Source organism: Rattus norvegicus, chromosome 4, assembly GCF_021556685.1.
Source record: "Rattus norvegicus strain SHRSP/BbbUtx chromosome 4, alternate assembly SHRSP_T2T, whole genome shotgun sequence".
Lineage (NCBI taxonomy): Eukaryota > Metazoa > Chordata > Mammalia > Rodentia > Muridae > Rattus > Rattus norvegicus.
In genome coordinates, this window is record NC_141537.1 from 53,101,381 (window position 1) to 53,124,588 (window position 23,208).

Below are 23,208 nucleotides of genomic sequence, written 5' to 3' on the forward strand. Positions count from 1 at the left end.
GCCAATTTCCCTCCACAAAATAAGGATTTCAGATCTTCACGGAGTCAGAAATTGTATTGGAAAGAATCAGAAATTTTACTCTTAGAAAGGTATGTGTGAGGAGGTTCCTACAGAATGAGGCAATCTGACAACAACGCCTCAAACTCAAAACAATTCTAGGGAAGGAAGGAGGGTGATCAGGGCCTGTACAAACACTGGCTCAGATCAGAGCTAGCCAGAAGCCTAAGCCATGTCTCAAAGAAAGACAAACACAGATTACAGGGTCCCCACCCTAAATGTACACTTCCTCTCTGTCCTGATCTCCTCTGCCCTGCGTCTTGATCTGTGACTTGGGAGGGAAAGCCATAGGCGTGTGTGTTTGTCAGTCTCTCTTGGTGTTTCCCTTTGCTGAGATAAGAGCACAAAGCTATGAAAGGATGAAAGGTGTTGCTTAGTTGGCTTGCACACTGATGCTCAGGGTGTCATGGAGACTGGAGCCTTCCCAGGAGCCCCAGGACTCAGCCTCCCTCTCCCCCAGAGCACAGTTCCTTCCATGTTCTGACCACAGCTCTCTTTATTCCATTTCACCCTAAGGCCCCCTCCCCTCGAAAAGGAATCCCTGGACCACCACGCCATCTTTCCCTCTTTCCAAACTCCTACGTAATTCTATCACATGGGACCTGTTACCTACTTTAACCATGGCAGATCCATCTAGTGAATCCTAGATGATAGGACTTCCTTAAAAATACTTAAGAGCCAATTTTTGATAGCCAGAGATGGAATTGAAAGGTAGAATTTATCACCTACAGCGACATTTTTGAAGATATAAGTAAATAATCCTAACTGGAATAGGAATAAACAATTTAAAAAAAGCACGTGGACTTCAGCATGTACATTCTCTCATATAAGTGGTCTAGAAGGGGAAATAAGCTACGTGCATCCACCCATGTAAATAATGGAGAGTCTAGTTCAGAAACGGTAGGTCATATTTTACTAAATATTGTCAATGCTATTCTTTATTTTTGACATTTTGAAATAAGGGCTAAATAGGTTTTATATATACACCCATAAAATGAAGGGGAAGCTGACAAGTGAAAATGAAGGCTGACACATGCATCCTGCACTGGGAAAACAAATGACCCAAACGTCACTGCCGCTGGTGACACTGTTTTCCAAGAGAGTGAGCGATTCAGGGAAAAGTCCGTAACAAAATCGAATTCAATGTTCTCTCAATTTACCTGGGGATGGTTTGCATGTCTAAATAAATGCTGCTACTTATTAAGATAAGAAAGATATCCTGCATTTGACAAGTATCTTAGAGCCAATTATAAGCAAACTTTAACAAAGCTGTTAAAAACATCACGCAGGATCAAATAGAAATCCTCACTGGGTTTTGCCGTGTTTCCAGCACATCTTCCTCTGCCTCTTAGTAACCGGGAATCACAGAGGAAGAAAACGCTGCCACCATTTTTTTCTCTCTCTTTTTTGGTGAAACCTTTACTAGGGTGTATAACGGTCCCTACTGAGAAAACCATTGACTTACATCAACTTAAGGAGGTAGCGAAGGGGATAAGCTAAGTAAGGAAGAAAAAAATGGTAAAATTTATAATAAATGTATACAAAAATGTATACCCTACTGGGCAGGGTATCAAATGCCTTTAACCCCAGCCCTTAAGAGGCAAAGACAGATGGAAATCTGTGACCTCAAGGCCAATCTAGGCTATATAGGGAGTTCCAGGTCAGCCAGAGCTATATACAGAGACCCTGTCTCAAGAAAGAAAAATCCAAAATATAAACAAAGAATAAAAATATATAAGATAAATACAAATGACCCAAGAGTGTTGTCCGGCTTCATAGTAGAAAGAAGTTGTTCGTGATAAGGCACAATCCATTGAGTCATTTCAATTTATAGAATCATGCCTAAGTGTTTGGAAACCTCATTGACGGCTATGGAACCGGAAAAATAAACCTTGTGAGACTATTTTCTTCAGATGCAGGTGTTTTGACAACTGTTTCAAGCTGGTATGTGTCTCTCCTGATAGGGCAAACACCTACACTACATCTAATTCTGTGTGTATACACATGTATGGGCACACACACACATACACACACACACACACACACACACACACACACACACACGGAAAGTAAGTGCCTATTTTTGGAGACACTAGGTACATCAGACAAAGATCCCAGAGGTTCCTGAGCTTGAACTAACCTGAAAGTCCCCTGCTCACACCCCAAGGACTATTTTTTAGAGTACTAGAAAGCATCATGAAAACTTTCAAGGGAGAGAACTAACCAACAATCCTACCTAGCTATGACACTTAGAAACCACGACAGCCACCATGGTGCCATAATCCTAAGAGTGCAGTAGTAACACACAGACTTGGTGGTAACTAACTGTTCTCGAATTGGATTTAAGACTCTGTCTACAAGAGGAAAACAAACCATGGCTAATACTAGTACATTACAGAAAACAACAACCCATCAAAATGCAGTGTTGTGGGGCCTAGTCCCAATGGACATATCCTACAGAATGCTCCCACAGCTAAGGTTCAGGGAAATTTTGAGAAGAAGGGGTGGAAAGATTATAAGAATCAAAGGATCAGGAAGTTTGCTATGAGACTGTGTCTCCTGGTAATCTCAGAAGCTTCACCCATAAACTCTCACCAACATGAATGGATCAACATGTGTTAAACAAAGACCTCAATGATAGACATGCCAAAGTAGATGGGGGAAAGTTCATGAGGTCTCATCCCTATACAAGCAACTACAGTCAACTAAGGAATGCTGACAGAACTATCTTCTTCATAGAAGAACACATTAATTGATTATCCAGTACCAAATAGTCATCCCTGATCCCTGAAACCATAAACATATTTTATATATATATGTATATATATACACATATGTATATATATGCAAATGTAATAACAATTAATGGAAAAGAAGAATATGAATGTAAAAGAGACCAAAGAAGGGTCATGGAGGGAGTACAGTTAAAGAGGAAATGATATAATTATATTACAGTCTCAAAAACGAAAGAAAAACAATCCTTGCCATTTTCCTCAACAATGAGGATCTAGCTACAATAGTTAGGTCTCTAAACATGGAAGGGAGGAGGGAAGGAACAATGCTAACCATATCATCATCCTGTCTCATAATGCAGAACTAGTATCACATGACCAACTATAGCTGCAAGAGAAGCTAAAACAGTGATTATATTCCTTGGGACTTGAAACACTGTATCAAGAAAGGAGGAGATTAATTTTAAAACAAAAAGATAACATTGACATTTCCTGTCAGGCATTAGAAGAATGAATAAATATATGCTCAAACAGGAAAAAAGATAACATTGTCAGCAGAAAAAGAATGCGCATCATGTTATTGTGGTAAGGAAAAGAAATGAAGTATATTATTAAAATTATAAAACATTGTAATTAAGATAACAGGTCAAGTCTAACAAACATCTAAAATTAAAATTGCTTCAATCCTTTTAGACATGGCAGTCACTTCTTTCTCACACTTAAGTCTTAGCTGGGTGATGTCATTCCCCTACAAAGTTGGCAGAGACCCAAGTTCCTTCTACGTTTAAATCTCTTCTGGTTTCTGTTGCTACAATGAACAAAAGCAAGCTGGAAAGGAAAGGGTTTATTTGGCTTACACTTCCACATCATAGTCCATCATTGAAGAAAGTTAAGACAGGAACTCAAACAGGGCCGGAACCTGGAGGCAGCAGCTAATTCAGACACCACAGAGGAGTGTTACTTACTGGTTTATTCCCCTTGGCTTGCTGAGACTGCTTTCTTATAGAACCAGCATCCCTGTGGTAGGCCCACTCATGATGGTCTGAACCCATCCCCATTAATCACTAATTAAAACAATGACTATGGCTGGATCTTATGGAGGCATTTTCTCATCTGAGATTCCTTCCTCCATCATGACTCTCTAGCTTGTGTCAAGTTGACATAAAACTAGCCAATTCAAGAACACTAAAAAGGAAAAGGAAAAGGCAAAGAAAAAGAAAAAGAAAAAAAACCCACTCACCAATTTGTCTAAATAGCCATTCAAACTCCTGTTACACTAAGACTGACATAGCAGCTAGCGGGAAGAGGAGATACCAAGTAGGAAATGTCATTCCGATTCAGGGAACATTGCTATACACAAATCATTCTCATTAATATCCCATAAACTTCTGTAGTCATCGTCCTCATCATCATTGTTGTTACAATCTCCTCCTCCTCCACTTCCTCCTTACTTCTCCTTGTCCTCCTCATTCTCCTCTTCTCTCTTCCCTCCTGCTCCTCCTCTCTTCTCCTTCCTGGTTTGAAGAATAGGAAGGAACATGGGATCCTGACAAACTCCAAGTCGGTGGGTGGTTGACACATCTTTGGGATGATAACCTTTCTTAAGAGAAATCTCAATAGTCTCTAATCCAGAAGTTCTCAACCTGTGGGTCACAACCCCTGGGGGGGGGGGCTCATATCAGATTTTTACATTATAATTCATAACAGGAGCAGAATTCCAGTAATGAAGTCGCAACAAAACAGATTTATGGTTGAGGCCACTACACATGAGGAACTGTGTTGAAGGGTCACAGCATTCGGAAGGTTGAGAACCACTACTCTAACCTATCTTCTGCATTCTGTCAAAGCCAAAATACTGCCTTTGTGATTTCTCATTGATACACTCATGGTCTCAAGGCTCTGTTTTCATATGGGAAAAATAAGGCCAGTTTGTGTTCCCTACGCTGTGTTTTCAATTCATATCTTCTACAGAAAGCTATGTTCAGCCTCATTGCACTGAAGGGAAGGAACGAGAAGATGGAAAATACAGTCCTTGGTCAAACTGCCATATACCCAACTAAAATTATAGTGCTTATAAGAAGGGACTAACCATATTAGAAGTCCACTAGAAAAACCAAAATTGTAAGCAAGATCCTAAAAGGAAAAGGGGAAAAGCAGATATTTGTATTTAGTAGGCTAAATCCTCACCCTCACCCCTCTGCAGGAAAGAATGGAAACAAGATTGTACAGATTTTTGAAGAGTTTTCTAGAACTGACAAACATGGGCTGGGCATATGACGTCTGCAAAGTGCTTCCCTTGCAGACAAGAAGACCTGAGGTTAGTGTTTCCAGAACCCACATCAGAAAGCCAGGGGCAGGAGCACACATCTATAATCCTAGCATTGGACAAGTGGAGATAGGAGAATCCATGAGGCTTGCTAGCCAGCCAAATCACTGAGCTCCAGGCCAAGGCGAGCCCCCATCCCAACAAACAAATGGGATGGCTTCTAAGGAACAACATCCAAGGTTGATCTGACCTCAACGCACATATGTAAACTCATGAAGACAGGAACACACACACACACACCAGAGAGAGAGGTGGGAAGAGAGGCAGGGAAGGACAGGGGGAGAATTACTTGGGAATTACAAGGGAGGGAAGTATTAAAATGGAAGGAGTGAGGCAGGTGAGTGTTTTCTATTTTAAGTTCTACAAAGCTCAGATTTCTAACTGTATTTATTTTAATACATTTAAGGTTTTAGCAGAGATAATAGCACAACGCTGTCCCACTACTCATGGAATTTATAAACTTAAATAATGTTTAATAGACACTCCTTCACATTCTATATCTCTTGACTCCTGGTCTACTTAAATGAAACTCGCTCATTCCTACTCACTAGAGAGGGGTAACTTCCATTTCTTGTCCATGGCGCACACCCTTACTTCCAGCCCCAAATTATTCCACAGGGCGTCACTGTCTATTCTCACGGTAGATCAGTTGAGAGTCTGATGAAATCATGTCATTTCCTTTGTCCCAGTCAAAAACCTTCCAAGAGCTCACCATGGCACTTAAATCCCTATCATTTGCTACAGCCACATATTCCTCTAGTTGTCCAGGATCTCTCTGCAGCTCTGCACAGGGAAAGCATGCTTATTCCACCAGAAAACATTCTGTACTTGCTGTTAGTACAATCTTAGTTACTCTCTGCCTTCTCCCATCTCTAAGTAGCTCAATTCTTCACTTTATTCAAATCCTTTTCGGCAGCTACTTGCTCTCCCATGAGGCTCCTCCTGACCATCCCACCTGCCATGGTAACCTCTCACGTCACTATCTTGTTAATACACATGCACATGGATGGGTGTCAACTCCTCTATTACCTGTACTGGATTGTCAGCTATGGAGGACCTCGTTTTTCTACATCTATATGGCAGGATCCAAAATTACGTTTACCACAGAATAGCTATTTAAATAATGCCTTTATATGTTTCTATTAAAATCAAAGTGCCTTTGGGAGGTGGGTCTAGCTCTTCGGATAAAGCCCCTGCCACAAAAGATAAGGACTGTAGTTCAGATCCCATCAACCCACATAAATGGCAACAAAAGATGTCAGCCACCTGTAATCACAGTGCTTGAACGTGGAGTCTGGAGATCCAAGTGACAAGCTGGGTAATTAGACTAGCTGTATGACCGAGACCAGGCTTAAGAGAGAGACCCTGCCTTAATATGTAACACGAAAAAGCAACTGAGGAAGACCCTAACATCGACCTCTGGCCTTCGAACACGCACACATGCAGGCAGTTGAATTATTTTTTCCTAAATATAACCTTATAAATTTTAAAAAGAAACTGTTTAAAGCTCTGCTCCATGACAAGTACTAAAGTTCTATAATTTCCAGAAACCATTTCATATAACCTTCACAGCACCCTACCGAACTAAGGTATATTATAACCTTGTTTTACTCAGGTTAGTCTATAGTTGAATGTTTGCATAACCTCTAACCTGTATTTGCCGTTTAAATTCACAACTGGAAGGAAAACCGCGAAACTTAATGACTTCAGACTAACATCAAAGATTTGCTCTCGCCAGAATACTCGATGATCTTCGTTTTGATGAGCTTGAAATCTATGCTGTTAGTTTTTAATTCACTATTATAGAACAAAACACAAAATATACATATGTAAGTATACACATTAATATTTATATAGCCCCCCCCAACCAAAGAATCCTTTACGAAGCCAACACTTAGCCGTTTGGTGTCAGTGCTACCATCTAAAACCTCAAGGTGTTGGTCACCTAACATAAGAAAGTAGAATCGGTATGCCAAACGCACCATTTAGGAATAGCAGCATATGAAAGTCCGGGCTACTTATAAAGACTAAATTAAGCTGCTTGGGTCAACATTAGTAGAGTCATCTTCACAGCCATAAATCCAGTTAATATTTCCAATCCCTAACTCACCTGATTTCTTTATAGCATCTGGCTCTCTCCTCAGTTTCCTCTGTCAAACAGATCTTCCATTTCTGTGACAGAGAGCATCTTGATTTTCTTCTTCTACATCCAGGTATTCTTTTTTCAATTTCCCTTGTCATGGCTGCCATCTAGTCTATTCTAAATCCCCCAAAACATTAAGGCCAGTCATTAAAATCTTGTCCTTCCTAGGCTACCTTTCCTCGTGCTATCTCACTCCAATGCCCTATTATCAATTACCAAACACATGACAAATCTTTGTTACTTCCCTACCCAAATCTCTTCCTTAAACGATAAAATTTGACTTCTTCATTCTGTTGTTTCTGTTGTGGTGGTTTGGTTTTCTGTGACAATGTTTCTCTGTGTAGTCCTGGCTGTGCTGGATTTTTCTCTGTAGCCCAGGCTGGCCTCAACCTTAGAGCTCCCCCTGCCTCTGTCTCCTGAGCACTGGGATTAAAGGCCTGCACCACCACAGCTGGGACTTCTTGATATCTACTTATCTGAAGAACCATAGATGCGATAGTTCCCCAATTGGGCATCAGCTTCTTATAAAAACTATTTTCATATCCAGTATTTCTTCTCTCTTTAATAAGTTGTGGATATTAAAAGCTAAGGAAAACACAGAATCAAATTCGAAGCCTGGGATTCTAAGACTTGATAATAGAAGTTTATGGAAATTCTGGTGTGAAACACTTGAGACATGTAACTTTAACTTCATATAATTACCTAAATATTCGAAACTATCTGTGATTTTGTGAGTATAAGAGATAAAAAAGACCTTAATTTTTTTTAAAAAATAGATTTGTCTTTTTAGAAAGAAATGCAAAATTCTTTGAGATTATGAAACATTAACCTCCTTTCCCACATAGACTTCCTCCGTCTAAAACCTCCCATCTACCATTCACTCTTTTCAATACGTGGGGTTTTTAACTGTTGTTACAAACGTACATACATGCATACATACATACATACATACATACATACATACATACACACACATACATTATAAATACTTTTTCATTGATACAATCTGCTCAGTCTATATAAAGTTATAAGTATATATGTTTTCAGAGGTGGCCATTGGGTGTTGGATAACCAATTGGCCTGCTCGTCCCTGCAGAAGACATTTTTTCCCCACTCTTCTGAGCATGCTTCTAGTTTTTGTGTAAAGTTGAGGCTCCATGGGATTTCACTCTCCAGGTTAGCACAGTTAACGTTATTGTACTCGTTTGGCTCCTGTTTAGGCAAGCACGTTGGTAAGACTCTATGGGTGTAGCTCCTGGCATCCGTAGAAGACACAGTCTCACAGCAAACTCCTTGTACCTCTGGCTCTTAAGAGTTTTAAAACTGAAAAACTCCTCACACAAAAGCTGTAAAGGGAGCCTGGACTTAGTGAGGCCACAGATAAGAGAGTAAGAATGAGCTTGCATCTCAACCCCCCTCCTCCTTCCCAGTCCAGAACACACACAATCCTCCTGATCAAGAGAACAAGGGCTGATAGATAACATTGTAGGTTATGGCTGCCCTCTTAAATTTAGAATTCCTTCAGAAGATATTTAGCATTTTCTAAACCTTTTTAACTGGAGCAGTACTTTTAGCTTTAGATTTTTTATTTTTTTTTTTTTACTTTTTTGCAGAGAGCTAAATCAGGATTTGTGTCTTTAAATAAAATTTGGAATCTGTTTCTCTAAAATTGAAGTAGTAAGAATATAGGTTTTGGGGTAGCAGAATGCCTTTTTAGCTACCTTCTGTATAAATAATTCCAAGTTGATGAAAGCTCAATCTCTGTCTCTGTCTGTCTGTCCCTCTGTCTCTGTCTCTGTCTCTCTGTCTCTCTCTGTCTCTGTTTCTCTCTCCCCCCCCCATCTCTGTCTCTCTCTGTCTCTCTCTGTCTCTCTCTCTTCTCTCTCTCTCTCTCTCTCTCTCTCTCTCTCTCAGAGTGTGTGTGTGTGTGTGTGTGTGTGTGTGTGTGTGTGTGTGTGTTTAAGGACACTATTTTGGAGGATAGACTACTGATAAAAGTTATAATCCAAATTCAAAGTAATGTTTGCTAACTTCATAATCTCAAACCAAAACTAGAGATGTAGCCAAGCATGGGGGCTTGCACTAGCAATCCAATCCCTAGAATGGCGCAAACAGGCAGATCCCTGGGGCTCACTGGCTAACCAGCCCAATGCACTCACAAGTCTCAAGCCAGTAAAAGACTGTGTCTTAAAAAAACAACGTGTAAGTCACTTGAAGAATGACAGCCAATGCTAACTTCTGGCTTAGCTCCACATACACAGGCACACGTGTATACACACCAGCACACGAAGACACACACAAACCCACACATATGTGCATGCACTCATGAACTGTACACACTCAAAAATTATGTATAGCAACCTTGTGGCGACGTGACTCAGGAGATAAATTACTCGCTGTGCAAACATAAGAACCTGAGTTCACACTCCCAAGTCCCACAGGAAAAGCTAATTGTTCTGGCAGGTGTCTCTCACTCCAGTAACCCAAGGGACATAGGTGTCCATCAGGGGAACAAAGATGGCAGAGACAGGGACAGGCAGATTCACAGGACTCACCATCCAATCAGTCTAGATAAACAGAAGAGTCCACGGTTCAGTGAAGAAAGCCTATCTCAAAAAGCAGGATGAAGAGCAAGGCCACGCCATGGTCAAGTTTAAATACTAATATATTAGTGTGACTTAAAACTATCTATATCCAATAATATTATTGGCTCAGTTGATCACATTCTTTGACAGCATAACATTAAACTTCTATTACAAAAGAGAAAATAAATGATCCCTTCAGCCTTTGTAATACTCAGTTTATCCTTCTGACTATGTAGTTCAAGGAAAAAGAAAACCCTGAAATAAGCTTAAATATTTAAATTTAAAATAAGCTTTTGTAATGTAACATTTAGACCGATGCCAGACTATACAGAGGGTCTGCTGTGGTGTGAATGTGAAGTATACTTCGTTCATGTGTTTGAACACATGGTCCCCCAGCTGGTGGAGAGAGAGCATCACTAGGGGTAGGCTTTGAGGTTTTATCATCTAGCCCCACTTCCTGTCCGATGTCTGTTTCAGGGCTGTCGACTTGCTGTGACCAGCAATCTCATGCTCCTTACTGCTATGCCTTCTCCCCCATATATTTCTTAAGTTGCAGGCAAAGATAAGCTTTTCCTTAAGCTTACCTTACTTAGGTCAGCTATTTCGACACATCAATGAACAAAGCATCTACCAAGGCAATAAAGTCATAACTCTGTTCTCATTATAGTATCACAAAGCAGAAGAAGAATCACGCTCTCCTATCTCACCTTCCTTCGGGTCCTGCTTTAAAAAAATGAACAACTACGAGAAACCAGAACAGAAACTGTGGAATGGAATAGATCATTGACTTTCATGAACCATTAGACTCTACAAAGTTAACAGGTATATAAAGAATGGGCATAAACAAACATAAAAAGATCTTGCTCATCTAAAGGGCACTTTGATGTACAAACCAGATCTCTGTGGCTGGGGAATGACCCACAATGGAAACTGTAAGTTGGTCGATATAGAACAATGAGAACAAAGGCTGAGGTAAAAAAAAAAAAAAAAGATTCAGGGTTAACAAGGAACACCAGTGCACACCTATGAAGACTTGTAATTAGGCACTGTATAACCAAACTAGACTGGAAACCTAGGGCTGGGCTCCAGTCCAGGGACAGCAGGCAGGTTGTCCTCTCCTCTCCTCACCAAGTACTTTCCTTCTTTCATATACTATTGCCTCCTTTCATATCCTATTGCTTCTAATGCAGCTAACTGTAACAGTTGCAACTCATTTTATGAAAGGGTGGCTTCCAACAAGAAAGTCCTGCCTTGGAACCACTTCGGATCACCACACAAACAAGGGGCTTACTATGATTCACCAGAATCTACAGCTACATCTTGGAGGCTGTGATTAGGTTGATTGCTATGATAACAGAGACAACAGAGAAAGGACAATGGTTAGAACCTAGGACAGCTGCAAGGCTGCACGAGCTGCGGGTGAGAACACTGACCAAGCTGCTAACCCTTGGCAGACAGTTGAGCTCAACAGCTAACAAAGCTAGAGTCAGAGATGGACGGAGGTAGAGAGATGACTGTACCCACTGGGCAGGCAGAGAAACAGCACTGCCATCTGGCTAGTGGGACTAGGGGACATGTGTATAGCAGGTGGTCTTTCCAATGGCTAGACTGATGACGGTCCAAGGAATTAACCAATCTCAAGAGATATGGCACTAAAAATGGAGTTCAAGGGCATTTTTTTTCCTCTTGGATACCTCTCCTTCTCCAGATTCTTTTACTTCTCTTGAGTTCTCCTTTTTCTCTCAACTGTTCTCTTTTCTATAAATCTTAATCAAGCTTACTTCTGCTTTGCACACAGCCATAAGAGTCCAGACCTTTAACTTTAACTCTGGAGAGATGGCTCAGTGCTTCATGTACTGGCTACTCTTCCAGAGGACCGGGTTCAATCCCCAGCACAAGGCAGCTGACAACAATCTGTAATTGCAGTCCCAGGGGATCCAGTGCCCTCTTCCGCCTATGACAAAATTCCCAAACTGAGAAATTGAAAATCAAATAAAGTCCATCTGATAGTGTACAACTTTAACCCTCCCCACTGGGCACTGGGCTGGAAAGGCAGGCCAGTCTCTGTGAGTTCAAGGCCAGCTGGAGTGTCCCTGAGCAGCCAAGGCTATATAGTGAGACTCTGCCAGAAGAGGAGGAGGAAGATGAAGAGGGGGAGGGGAGGAAAAAAAGAGGAGGAAGAAGGGGAGGAGGAAGAGGAAGCAGGGAAGTTAGAAGGGAAGGAAGAAGAGGAAGAAGGGAGGAGGAAGGGGTAAGGGGAGGTTGGGGAAGAGGAGGACTATGACTGCTACAGTGAAGACAACAAAAAAGAGGGCAAGAGAGAGAAGACCAAGAGAGTGATCAAGTCAACTATGCTAACATACTTCGAAATTCTACAAATGAGCAATCTCATGAAAATGGACAATTACCCTACTTGAATCTGGATCTGACAAAAATCTAGAATGGGCTCTGGATTTGAATAACATAATGAATAATTCTTCCAAATCCATACAGTAGAGCATGTGCACCCCAACATCACTTGAGAGCACACGCAGTGAAAGGTTTCCCACTTCTCATCACTGCTCTCCCAAATCTACCGCGATGACAGATCTTTCTCTTAAGAACTCAAGTTTAAAAACCAAAAAAAATAAATAAATAAATAAATAAATAAAAGTATACCAGAGTCGATAAAAATCAAATCCACGCGGGTAAAAATTACCTTGAAATTGCAGATTTGCTCATAGAGAAATCGAGGAATCTGACATGACCAGCGAAACCAAAGCCATCAATAACACCCATGCATTAGAAAGGAAACTGTCTTAGCATTCAGTATAAACCTCTGATGCTTTATCTTATTGCTGTAATAAAACGAATTCTTTTCATTTAAAACTAATTTTATTTAAAAGAAAAGGTGCTCTGTTTAAAGAATAAATCCTAAAATTTTAACCAGCAACATAGGCACTGGTAAAACACAGAACGCACTCCCGGGGAAGCCTCAGAAAGCAGGTTAGTAACCAATTCTGGGCTCTCTAACCAAAACAGGGAAATGGAAGGTGGAAGAGGAGCAGTGACTGCACAGGAGAAAGGCACCCCCATCAGCACCACTTTCCTGCCAGACAGAAACCCAGAAAGATCAATATTAAAGGAATCAACTGTGCGCCGTCAATATGTACAATCAATGACTAGTTAGAGCATGAAAAATTAAAGAGCTCTCCGTTTCTCCATAGTTAGATAAATAAATTATGGAGGATTTCATAGGCTACAATAAAGAAAAACAAAGTATAAAATGCTCAAAATTCCCCGTAATTATGGATACAAGGGCTCTGTAAAAGCAAAGCACCAAAAGACTTCAACAACCAAAGGGCTGAAGAAATAAACAGGCTTAACACCTAGGAGACTGAATTTTGTACAAGCATTGTTCTCAAACAGGCTTTATTAGACTGACCGTTTAAGAGGATGGCACTTCAAATGGAAAATACACAAGTAATTGACACTGTGCTAAATACGCCACACCCAGCATATCATCCAGTCACAGGAACAGATGAAGTAGCCAGGGCCCACTGAGATGAAATTTGTTAATGAAGCGAAGAATGCTGAAAGAAAAGAACTTTTGACACAGAAGAAGTAAAAACACTATCAGAAATTAACATATATAGTAGCCATGAATCAAAATTATATGATACACTGAACAGAAAGAAAGTAGGTTAATGCATTAGACTAATTAACATGGAAAGAGAAATATATTCATTTTGACGTTAACCCTTTTAAAATGTGCTCAGAATACTAGCTAATGTCAAACTCACGTGGTAAGAACTGAATAACTGGTTGACAAACAGCTAGCATGATTAACCACTCTTTAAGAGTTGAGTAATCAAAGTAGGGCTTAATTCAAATTAGGCCTGTAACAACTGCACAGCTGTTTTGGGGGGGAAAAAAAAGTAAAATCAATTTTGGTCGGCCTTGTATTTCAGTGGGGTAACTGAGAAAGGAGCTATGAAGGAAAATATCAACGAAAGCCTCCCTCAAAACCAACTGAAAAGCTGGTGATAGGAACATCCAACTCAGAAATGCCATCCCCAGTGACGTCAAAAGTAGCAGGCCAAACCAAGCTCTCAACAGTAAAAGGAAACATGGGGGAAGGGTATTAGACCTCAGAAGCTGGAGTCAGCCTCACAACCAATCAGAGAGGACCACATTAAACTTCTCAGCAAAATGATTGACAAAAATATCTTTTAAATCATTCAGGACCTTTGCCCCAGTCACATTTCTTGTGTAAAAATTCATCACCGACTTCGAGGTTGCATAATGGAAACATATTCAAACCATGAAGTTTATAAAGCTTTGTGGTAACATTTCTATCAGCCAAGTGGACCACTGGGATGCTTTTCTGCTTGTCACTCCTGTTGCTGCTGCTGTTGTTGTTGTTGTTGCTGTTGTTGTTTCTCCCCCCACCCCTGCTGGGAATTGAACTGCAAGCCTTGCACATGCTATGTCAGTCCCCATGATGCTTTTCAGCCTGAGCTTTTTGCAAATGCAAATCAGTTCTCAACCAACTGATTGACACGAATAATAAGAAAAATAGGGGCTTGGAGCAATGTACATCTGTTTCTGAAGTTTGGATGCCATAGGAAGACATTAATTCCCTCTTACATCTTTCTTTAAATGGTTCTAATGGTTCTATTTAATAAGAGTTACTTGAGAGTGTCTTCTATGATATACGGTTTTGAGGAGAGAAGACAAATTTTTGTTTTTATTTTATTTTTGAGATTCTAATATAATTACACTATTTCTCACCTTCCTTTCCTCCCTCGAAACCCTCCCATATACACAGCAGCCCTGTTCTTCAAATTCATGACCTCTTTTATACTAATTGTTATTGCATGACTATATCTATAATGTATACGTATATATGCTCCTAAGTATAACCAGATCAGTCTGTATAATGTTACTTGTATGTATGTATGTTTCCAGAGCAACCATTTGGTTCAGGTCATTCTGGTGAGACTTTATGTGGCACATGTCTTTACCTGGTGGGTGCAGCTTCTGTTGATACTGGGAGACACAATCTCACAGAAAACTCCCTGAGTCTCTGGCTCTTAAGATTTCCTGCCCCTCTTACACAGTGTTCTCTAAGTCCTAGGTGCCAAAGTGTTTTGTACATGTAGCCATTGGGACTAGGCCCGCAGCCCTGCATTTTGATTGGCTGTGGTTTTTCTGTAGTGGTCTCCCTGTGTTGCAAAGAGGAGATCCCTTGACGAGGAGTGATGGCTACGCGTATCTGTGGGTACAAGGACAAATGTTAGCATAGGGTCATTCTCGTTTAGTAAACCAGTGGCAGCAGATCCCCCCGCCCCGTAACCATGACGACACTACCACTGAGTACTTCGCTGGGTTCCCAATACCAGGTTTCATATCCCTCTTGCTAAGCTCGCCTTAAGTCCAGTTAGAGAACTGTTGGTTACCTCCAAGGTGTGCACGCCACTACTGCAACATTAGGGACAGCATGCCACCCCAGTTGTTTGATGAGGGTTGCCGGTGTCATAGCTGACTGCATCTATGTTCTGAGAAAACTACATGCCTGGCCGAAATGCACTACACTCTTTTCTGTGCAAGAATTTTGTGCGATTGACTCTTCTTTCAAGGAATTGTTCGGTCTCGCTCCTCGGTGTCACTTGGAAAGGAAAATAACAGTCACGCTTACTTCCTGCCCCTCAGTTCCCAGAGTTTATGTTATGTTGTTGCTAGTGATCTGTCTATGGTTCTAGAACGAATTAGGACTTTTTAAAAGCCTAAAATATTGTGCTGATTTCCCATTGTACAAACTCAAAGAATTCCATACTATTTCGATATCCTTATTGTTGGCGTTACCTTCTACTTAACTACACAACACCCACTTAATCACACATGGTATGCCTATTGATTACAAATACTTTCACCTTGCCTAGGTAAAAATAAGCCATTTATGCCCCTGCATCACTCTTTAGAAGAGTAGATCTCAACCTTGGCTGCACACTGAATTCACCTGGGAAACCTAAAGATACCTTCCCATCCTGAGACTAATTTAATTAGTCTGAAGTATCACCTGAATAATAGGATTTTAAAAAAAAAAGCTCTCTGGGTGATTATAATAAGCAGCCAAAGATGAGAATTACAGATTTTCCTTGAGGAGAAAATATATAAATCTTTAAGTAACCAAAATATAGAGGCTATAAGAAAAAATAATGATTTTGAACAACTCTTCCATTTGATATGAGTCTTTCTTCTGAACAATATTTCACCTGTGCTATCAATGTGCCTACAATTCGCAATCATGAAGTCTTTCACTTATGATTACATATCATGAGAGTACATGCCTTCATATTGTCCAGCTGGGGAAAAAAAGTCTCAATTAAGTTGAAATTTATATAAAAGATGTACAAGAACTCTAGCGGTTTGCCCCAAAGTGTGATTATTTTTTTTCCTTTCAAAACTTCCATATTTCACAACTTGGGAGTCATCTTCCTCAACTTTTAAATTTCATTTTTACTTATTTGTTTATGTGGGAGGGAGATATACATAAGCGTGTGCGCACACATGCCAGGGTGTATGGGTAGAGATCCAAAGACAGTGGCAAGAATTCCCTCTCTCCTTCACCAGGCGGGTCCCAGGAATTGAACTTGGGTTGTCAGGCTTAATGAGAGGTGACTTTGCCTACTGAGCTACCCAAAGGTTCCAGCCTTTGGGAAGACTTCAATGACCGTATAGCTTTTCTTTGTTTGTTTTTCGAGAGTACAAATAAATGGAGCTCTCAAAACAAAATGGACAAAAAGGAAGAACAAGAAACAGAAGAGGTAAGATTCAGTCAGGATACTTTATTCCACTGCACAAGCAGTCTCATATCAAAAGTTATGATTTCCCCTTTGAAAGAAAGGAACTCCAATATTGCTTAACCCATTTGAGTTCTCATTAGCACAACTAATTCCACCAAATTACGTGTTGTTGCTGCTGCTGTTGCTGCTGCTGCTGCTGCTGCTGCTGCTGCTGCTGCTGCTGCTGCTGCTGCTGCTGCTGCGGCAGTGCCAGGGCACCCTGTGGAGGGGTGGATGAATCATATAAAGCAATAAGCATTTTTCCCTGAGATACCATGTTAAGTCCGGCCTGAGGTTCTTCTTTAATATGCGGTTTCCGACTGGATTCCCCAGAGGACTAGGTGTTCCCTGTTACCGAACACAGCCAACACTGTGACCTACTCCTTTGGTATTTGTCCCACACTGTACTGAAGCCCAGAAAACACAGAGGATAAATGATGCTGATGTGTGCTCTTTCAGAACAGCACCAGGTCTGCTGAAACTACAGGCAAAGGGGCAAAACAGATTGTGGGGGGCTCACGGCTGCTTTCCGGTCCCTCCGGTTGGATAATGGCATAGAAAAGGTTTCTTTGAAGTCATTGCTTCTGTGTCAAGAGAGAGACTTCCATTCTTCAGAAGGACCCTTACGGGTCTCAAAATATGTTTAAGGGTAAATGTTCCACAGAAAACTGGAAGTTAGGTACTTTCCTGTTATATTCTCTTTCCTCCACTCTAGAGCTCACCAATTCTTTGAGGCATAAACGAAACCGGGGACTTGCACGTATTTACTAGATTGTATATACCACGCACTACCTATGCTAAGTAAGTGTACGCTATACTTAAACACAGCATCCGGCCACAACTGTAATTTAAGCCCCGAGAGGAAGGCAACACATCACCCAGGCAAAATGGTGCCAAACAAAAGAAAAATGCCCTCTCAGGACTTGCAAACCTGTCATTCATCTCTAACAAGGCTGACTTTCCTGAGCCCGGGGATCATAAAAGTCATCAGACGATTAAAAGTAAATAAATAAGACAGAAAAGTCAACTGTTTCCAAAAGGAGATAAAAGTGACCTTTTTTTTTTCATAGGTTGAGTACGCCTATCAAAGAGCCTGGAACTAAAAGTGCTTCAGATTTGGGATTTGGGAAAATTTGCATATATATTACATCGTATCTCGGGGATGGAACTGGAGCATAAATACAAAATATATTCATGTTTTCTGCTCACCTTCTACACATAGCCCAAGAGTAATTGCTGTTACATAGTTACAAACTATGACCTTTCAAATAACACTGGATATGAAAGGATCCACTTGTAGACATTTTAAAAGTTTTAAGATTTTTTTTTTTTAGGCTTCTGGATGATCAGACCAGAAATGTCTTCCTCAAAGTATGAAATTCATATCCAAGAAAGGCAAATGTCTACTGTGTGTTACCTCATCCAACACTGTATTCCCACAACACAGTCTTGCAAATCGGTTTTACCTAAGAAATTTCTGCAGCTTCAAAGCATTATCTGTATACATTTCTCAAACATAGAATACCAAGGATCATGCAAAACAATGGGAAATGATTGTATGAAGAGGTTTATGTCATAAAGTGCTCTGTGTACCAGCTTAGTGGCAATGCAAATAAAGAAGTATGAGTACGGACACGTGACTCTTGCAGAAAGTCATTAGGTAAACATCCATCCTATATTCCATTTGCTTTTATGTGTAGTTTGAACAAGAGCGGGACTTTTTCTCAACATGTCACAGTCAATAATATCGACCAAAATAACAGAAACATGAGGAAGTACAAACCTCTGGGTCCAGTTTAATCCAGAACGTCTTAGAATTGTGATCATTGTAAATAGTTATGAATATAACCTTAGAATTATATCTATGAGTAGACCTCTACTCTAGGTTGAACAAGGTGTTTGTCACAGTGTCCCCAACCACGAAGGGCCTCCTTTGTTACTTTTCCCTCTAGGTTCTCGATGTCTTCTAAAAGGCTGAAGAGCAACATATATAATTTGCTTCTTTTTTTTTTAATAAAGATTTATTCATTTATTATATATAAGTCCACTGTAACTGTCTTCAGATACACACGAGGTACAGACAAGGGCATCAGATCTCTTTACAGATGGTTATGAGCCACCATGTGGTTGCTGGGAATTGAACTCAGGACCTCTGGAAGAGCAGACAGTGCTCTAAACCACTGAGCCATCTCTCCAGCCCTTCGTTTTTTAAAATGCGTTTTTCTAGCTATCACACTGATCCCTCCTCCAGCTGTCTAGAACTACCCGAGCGTTGTGATCATTGTTAGCTCTATGTTGGTGTGAATATGATGTAAATAGGAAGCAATGAGCACGGTGAGGTACCAAGCAGTGCTTTCTGCTGAAGCCATTTTGTGATATCTCTTACTGTGCGCATGCGTCACGCTTGCAACCCTTCCTACGTCCGGTAAGGCGGCGCGACCACCTGCTACCCTGCTCTGCCACAAAAACCCACCCAGGATGTTCAATAAATGTATCAATAGTCCCTGCAGGTCTCACATGCATCAACTGCCCTCCCTCTGGGTTGAAGTGTGCTAGTCAAAAACCACAGGTATACATATTTTCACTGAACCGAGTTTAATACTATTTAACGTCTGTCTTCAAATAGTAAGTGGACGCAACCTCTTACTTGGTTCCACAGGCCACTCTTGCCACATGGAAAAAGGAAGAAAACAAAACAAAACAAAAAAGCTAAACAAACCCTCTGGGTTCAGCTCTGGTTCCTAAAAGCCAAACAGCCCAGCAGTGAAAGCCTTTGCCTACAAGCCTGACTTACGGCCTCCAGCTCAAGGTTCCTATCTCTGTGGTTAAATTTCTTCAGCTACAGGATGAGGACCCTTTCAGACCTTAATTTCTGGTCCTCGAAATTCTAAAGTTGAGAGAGGTGAGGAAGCAGTTATAAATTGTTTTGCTGCCTGTCTTGACCTGTTGGGGCTACAGTAGAGCAAAAGGTATATAATGGATTAGTGATTCTGCAATTATCATGTTACTTCTTTTTATAAAACCCAACTGTATAATTCAAGACTTAAAGTAAGTTTTGGCATTAATTGTTGGCTTGTGCATCAAATTCACCTGAACACAGTTAAATTCCCTTTTAATTTTTCCTAGGAGGAACTCTGACTGCCAAGAATTGTTCCAGTTCCCTTCAGCAAGAAGCATGCCTTAAGAGAGAAAAAAAAAAGTGGAGGGATCTTCTGAGTAAGATAAATGCTTAGGCTGTTTGTTATAGGGCCTCCCCCATTAAAATATAAATCACTAAAGTTCATCTGATTGTGCTTGGAGCGCTCAGGATTTAAAAATGAAAAACTTCTAAGCACTGCAAATAATGTTGCAGAGACCTTGGGCAGTGCTTTTCTCCTCTCCTGAAGTGGGGTTTGTTTTAGTAATGTCTGAGTAACATTACGTCAACAGTTTCCTCAGTAGTGCTGTGAGTACACCTGCTTGCCAATTGAAATAATTTCTAGAAAAACAAACATTCTATTTAACCAGGAAGAGCTGGGAGAGCTACATTATTTGCACAACCAAGGGTGAGTCCCCCTCCTTAACCAACTGCAACAAGTACGCTCAGTAGAAATGAGCCAGTAGCCAATGACAAAGGAGCCCAAAGGGAACAATTCCAAACGCAAATAGCCTGTTGGTTTTTACCAGATAATTTTTACATATTAAGGTCTTGAAATATCAGCTAAAACGTAATGTCAAAGGTGAAACCAGACGCTGGATGAAGCTCATATACTTCGTACAGACTCCTACCACAACACAAGCAGAAAACGCACACTCGGTTTAAGAATGACGACTGAGGTCGGCATCTTCTGAACGGTCAGGGTTGGGACAGACTAAACACAAGCGCACAGAAGGATGGATGGCCCTGTGTGGCAGTGGAGCTGCAGGCTCACCATGCACCCGGAGGTGCTCACCCTTCACCTGAAGGGTGGCAGCCTTAGCCATGCCAAGTGGCTCTTACTGGGTACTGTTACTCTGGCCTACTTCTGATAGCAAGAGGAGATTGCCTAGAGCTAGTTAGGTTTCTATTGGCCCAATGTCCCATGAAGTAGAAGGTTGGGCTACCTGAAGGGCTTCTATGATTAGCCTTCAGTAGTAAAGCAGTGGCCCCAAAGCACTCAGGAGAATGATAGTTCCAGAAGAGCTGCTCGTTGGGTTCTGATTTTGTGAAGTTGGAAGGACCACTTAAGATCTATCCTCTTGGAAAATTTTAAGCCTGTAATACAGTATCATTGAGCTCAGGCGACCTCATAGTTGTCCACCTATCTCTAATGAGTTGCATTTAGTAGCTGTGCACTGCTTTTAACATGTCAAGAATTATGTTTTTTTTTGTTTTTGTTTTTTTTTTTTTTTAGCGATTATTGAACAAATATGGATAGGAGGGTTTGGGTAGGAGGCACGTGAGAAACTGCTTCCTCTCGTCTACAGTTTTATTTTCAAAGTCAATTCAAAAGGTTGCCACATTTCTAAATGAGGTCTCACATGCAGAAGTTACTATATCAGGACAGTGATGGAGGACTGTATGCGTATGTATGCTTTGGGCAAGCCCCAACCGTGCCACAAGCGGAGGGGACTGTTACAGATTTCTTCAGAGCATTTCGGGTTCAGTATTCCACTAAAAGGTTTCCCAGACAGTTTCCATTTTACACATTTATCCAATTAAGGTGATTTAAGTTGTTCCTTTTGTGTATGGTACAGAACATCAGACTTCTGGGGTCCTGTTTTAAAACAACAATGGTAGACATTTTTTATCTGACAGAACTTCCGTAAATCTTTGTGGATGGAGCCACAAGCAAAGCATTTTGCTAGTCCTTCATCTGTCATTAACAGTGGACTTCATTAAGCCTGCCACAGCCTGGAATTACTCATAGCCTCTCTGGATGCGTAGCTTCCTCCGTGTTTGAACGCCATGCCCCCGACTGTTTGGCAACATAGGAAACTTAGCAATGTAACTTTGCTATTAATTCACCAAAGAAAATGTCTAGTCCTTTGCCCTAGTGGAGATTTCCCTGTAACAGGAAAGTACCGATGCTCTACCTGCTTCAGCTAGCTACCTGCTCAGTCTGTTGTAAGGACCAAGCCCAGTTCCATACATCCCATAGCAGCCCAAATTAAAGTTGTTGGGAGTTGCATTCTGCCCTGTCCTATCCTAATCTGCCCAGTTGCGATTACTGCAGGACCTGCAAGGTGGGATCAGCTGATGGGTCCATCCATGTCTTGGGGATGGTGAGGTGCAGCTGCCAGCTCCTGCCAGCTCGGGCCAGCTCTTGCTTGCTCCGGCTGGGGTTAAAGACCTAAGCGCTCCAACCTGTCCCAGACCCCTCAAAGACTGACTAAAATAGTGTCCAACCCTTCTCGGAAGAACGGCAGCAGGTGCCCCTGAGCTCTCCCAGGAGAAAGCCTCCGGGGACGGGAGGGTGGGGATAAGTGGCCGCAGGAGGCTCCCAGTCCCGCCGCCACTCACCTTCTGCTGCCTCCGGGCCATGTCGGTGGGCTGCTTGGCGTTGAATGGGTACGCGATGCACCTCACCACGAAGACGTACAGCTGCAGGCGGATGCGCCGCTCCTGCTCCTCGTCCAGCTGCCGCTCGGGTTCATCTCGTCCCTCGCTGAGCACCGAGGGGCTCGGGCTCACGGGTCTGGCCGCTCCGCCGCCACCGCCACCACCGGAGCGTCCCGGTGCGTCCCGCCGCCCTTCCCGAGCCGTGGTCGGCGGCGCTCGCTGGGAGCCGCCCGGAGCCACCAGTACCTCGCGGCTCTCCTCCTCCAGCCCCTCGTCCGACTCCTCCTCGCTGGAAGACGGGTCGAGCATAGTGCTGGCTGGGGTGCCTGGACTCGGCCCGCGATCCCCGGGGCTCCTCGCCGAGCGACGCTGTCCCCGCGGGTCCGCGGGAGCTTAGGTCGGTGCGCGGCGGCCGCAGAACGAAAGGGAAAGTGGCCCGGGCTTTCCGGACACGTCGAGTTCGGCGCCCGAATGTTTGCCGCGGACAGGACGCGGGGCGGGCGAGCGGAGCGGCGGGAGGCGAGAGGCGGAGTTAGCGCGGGGGCGCTCGGGGCGCCCGGGGACCGCGCGCCCAGCCTCGGGCTGCTAGCCCGCGCGCGCGCCCAGCCCCGCCGCCGACCCCCGCCGCCCGCGCAGGTGAGGAACCTGTGGCGCCTCCAGAGCAACACGTGGAACGGAATATCGAGGAGCAGACGCGGGGACGCGGAGTGTGCGTGCGCGCGCGCCGCGCCCGCCACCGCCTGGACCGGGCGGCGGGTGTGCCGGGTGCCCCGGAGCGCGCAGTTTGCAGAGGGCGGGAGGTGCGGAGCCCAGACGACCCTGAACAACCAAGCACCTAGTGGTCCCGCAGGCTTCCTGTAGGGGTGGCGGTGGGATAGGGGGCGGGGGACGCAGTTCCCCAAGTAAGCAGGGAAGGGAAGAGCTCGGGACAGTGCTGGGGCCGGATTTGTGAAACCTGAGTGCTGAAAAGTGGGACCAGTCTGCTTTCACCTGAAAGGATTCTTTCTAGGAGGAGAC

General features: G+C 42.5%; 1 protein-coding gene and 1 long non-coding RNA gene across 15 annotated transcripts in view; one reads left to right on the plus strand and one right to left on the minus strand.

The window, feature by feature from the left end:
• The window catches only part of Cadps2 (calcium dependent secretion activator 2), a 535,166-nt gene extending 512,542 nt beyond the window's left edge, over window positions 1-22,624 (minus strand). For all 14 annotated transcript variants that reach the window (XR_015685524.1, XR_015685523.1, XR_015685522.1 and 11 more), the window contains 1 exon segment: window positions 22,153-22,624. Coding sequence is in view for 9 of the 14 variants with exons in the window: in XM_087657185.1 (XP_087513311.1) it covers window positions 22,153-22,500 (348 nt within the window). In the remaining 5 variants the exon portion in view is untranslated.
• Window positions 19,089-19,951, plus strand: LOC108350675 (uncharacterized). The gene is made up of 3 exons (XR_015685962.1): window positions 19,089-19,239; window positions 19,330-19,572; window positions 19,797-19,951. It is a non-coding gene; the product is annotated as an uncharacterized LOC108350675 (long non-coding RNA).
• Window positions 22,625-23,208: the final 584 nt, after the last annotated feature.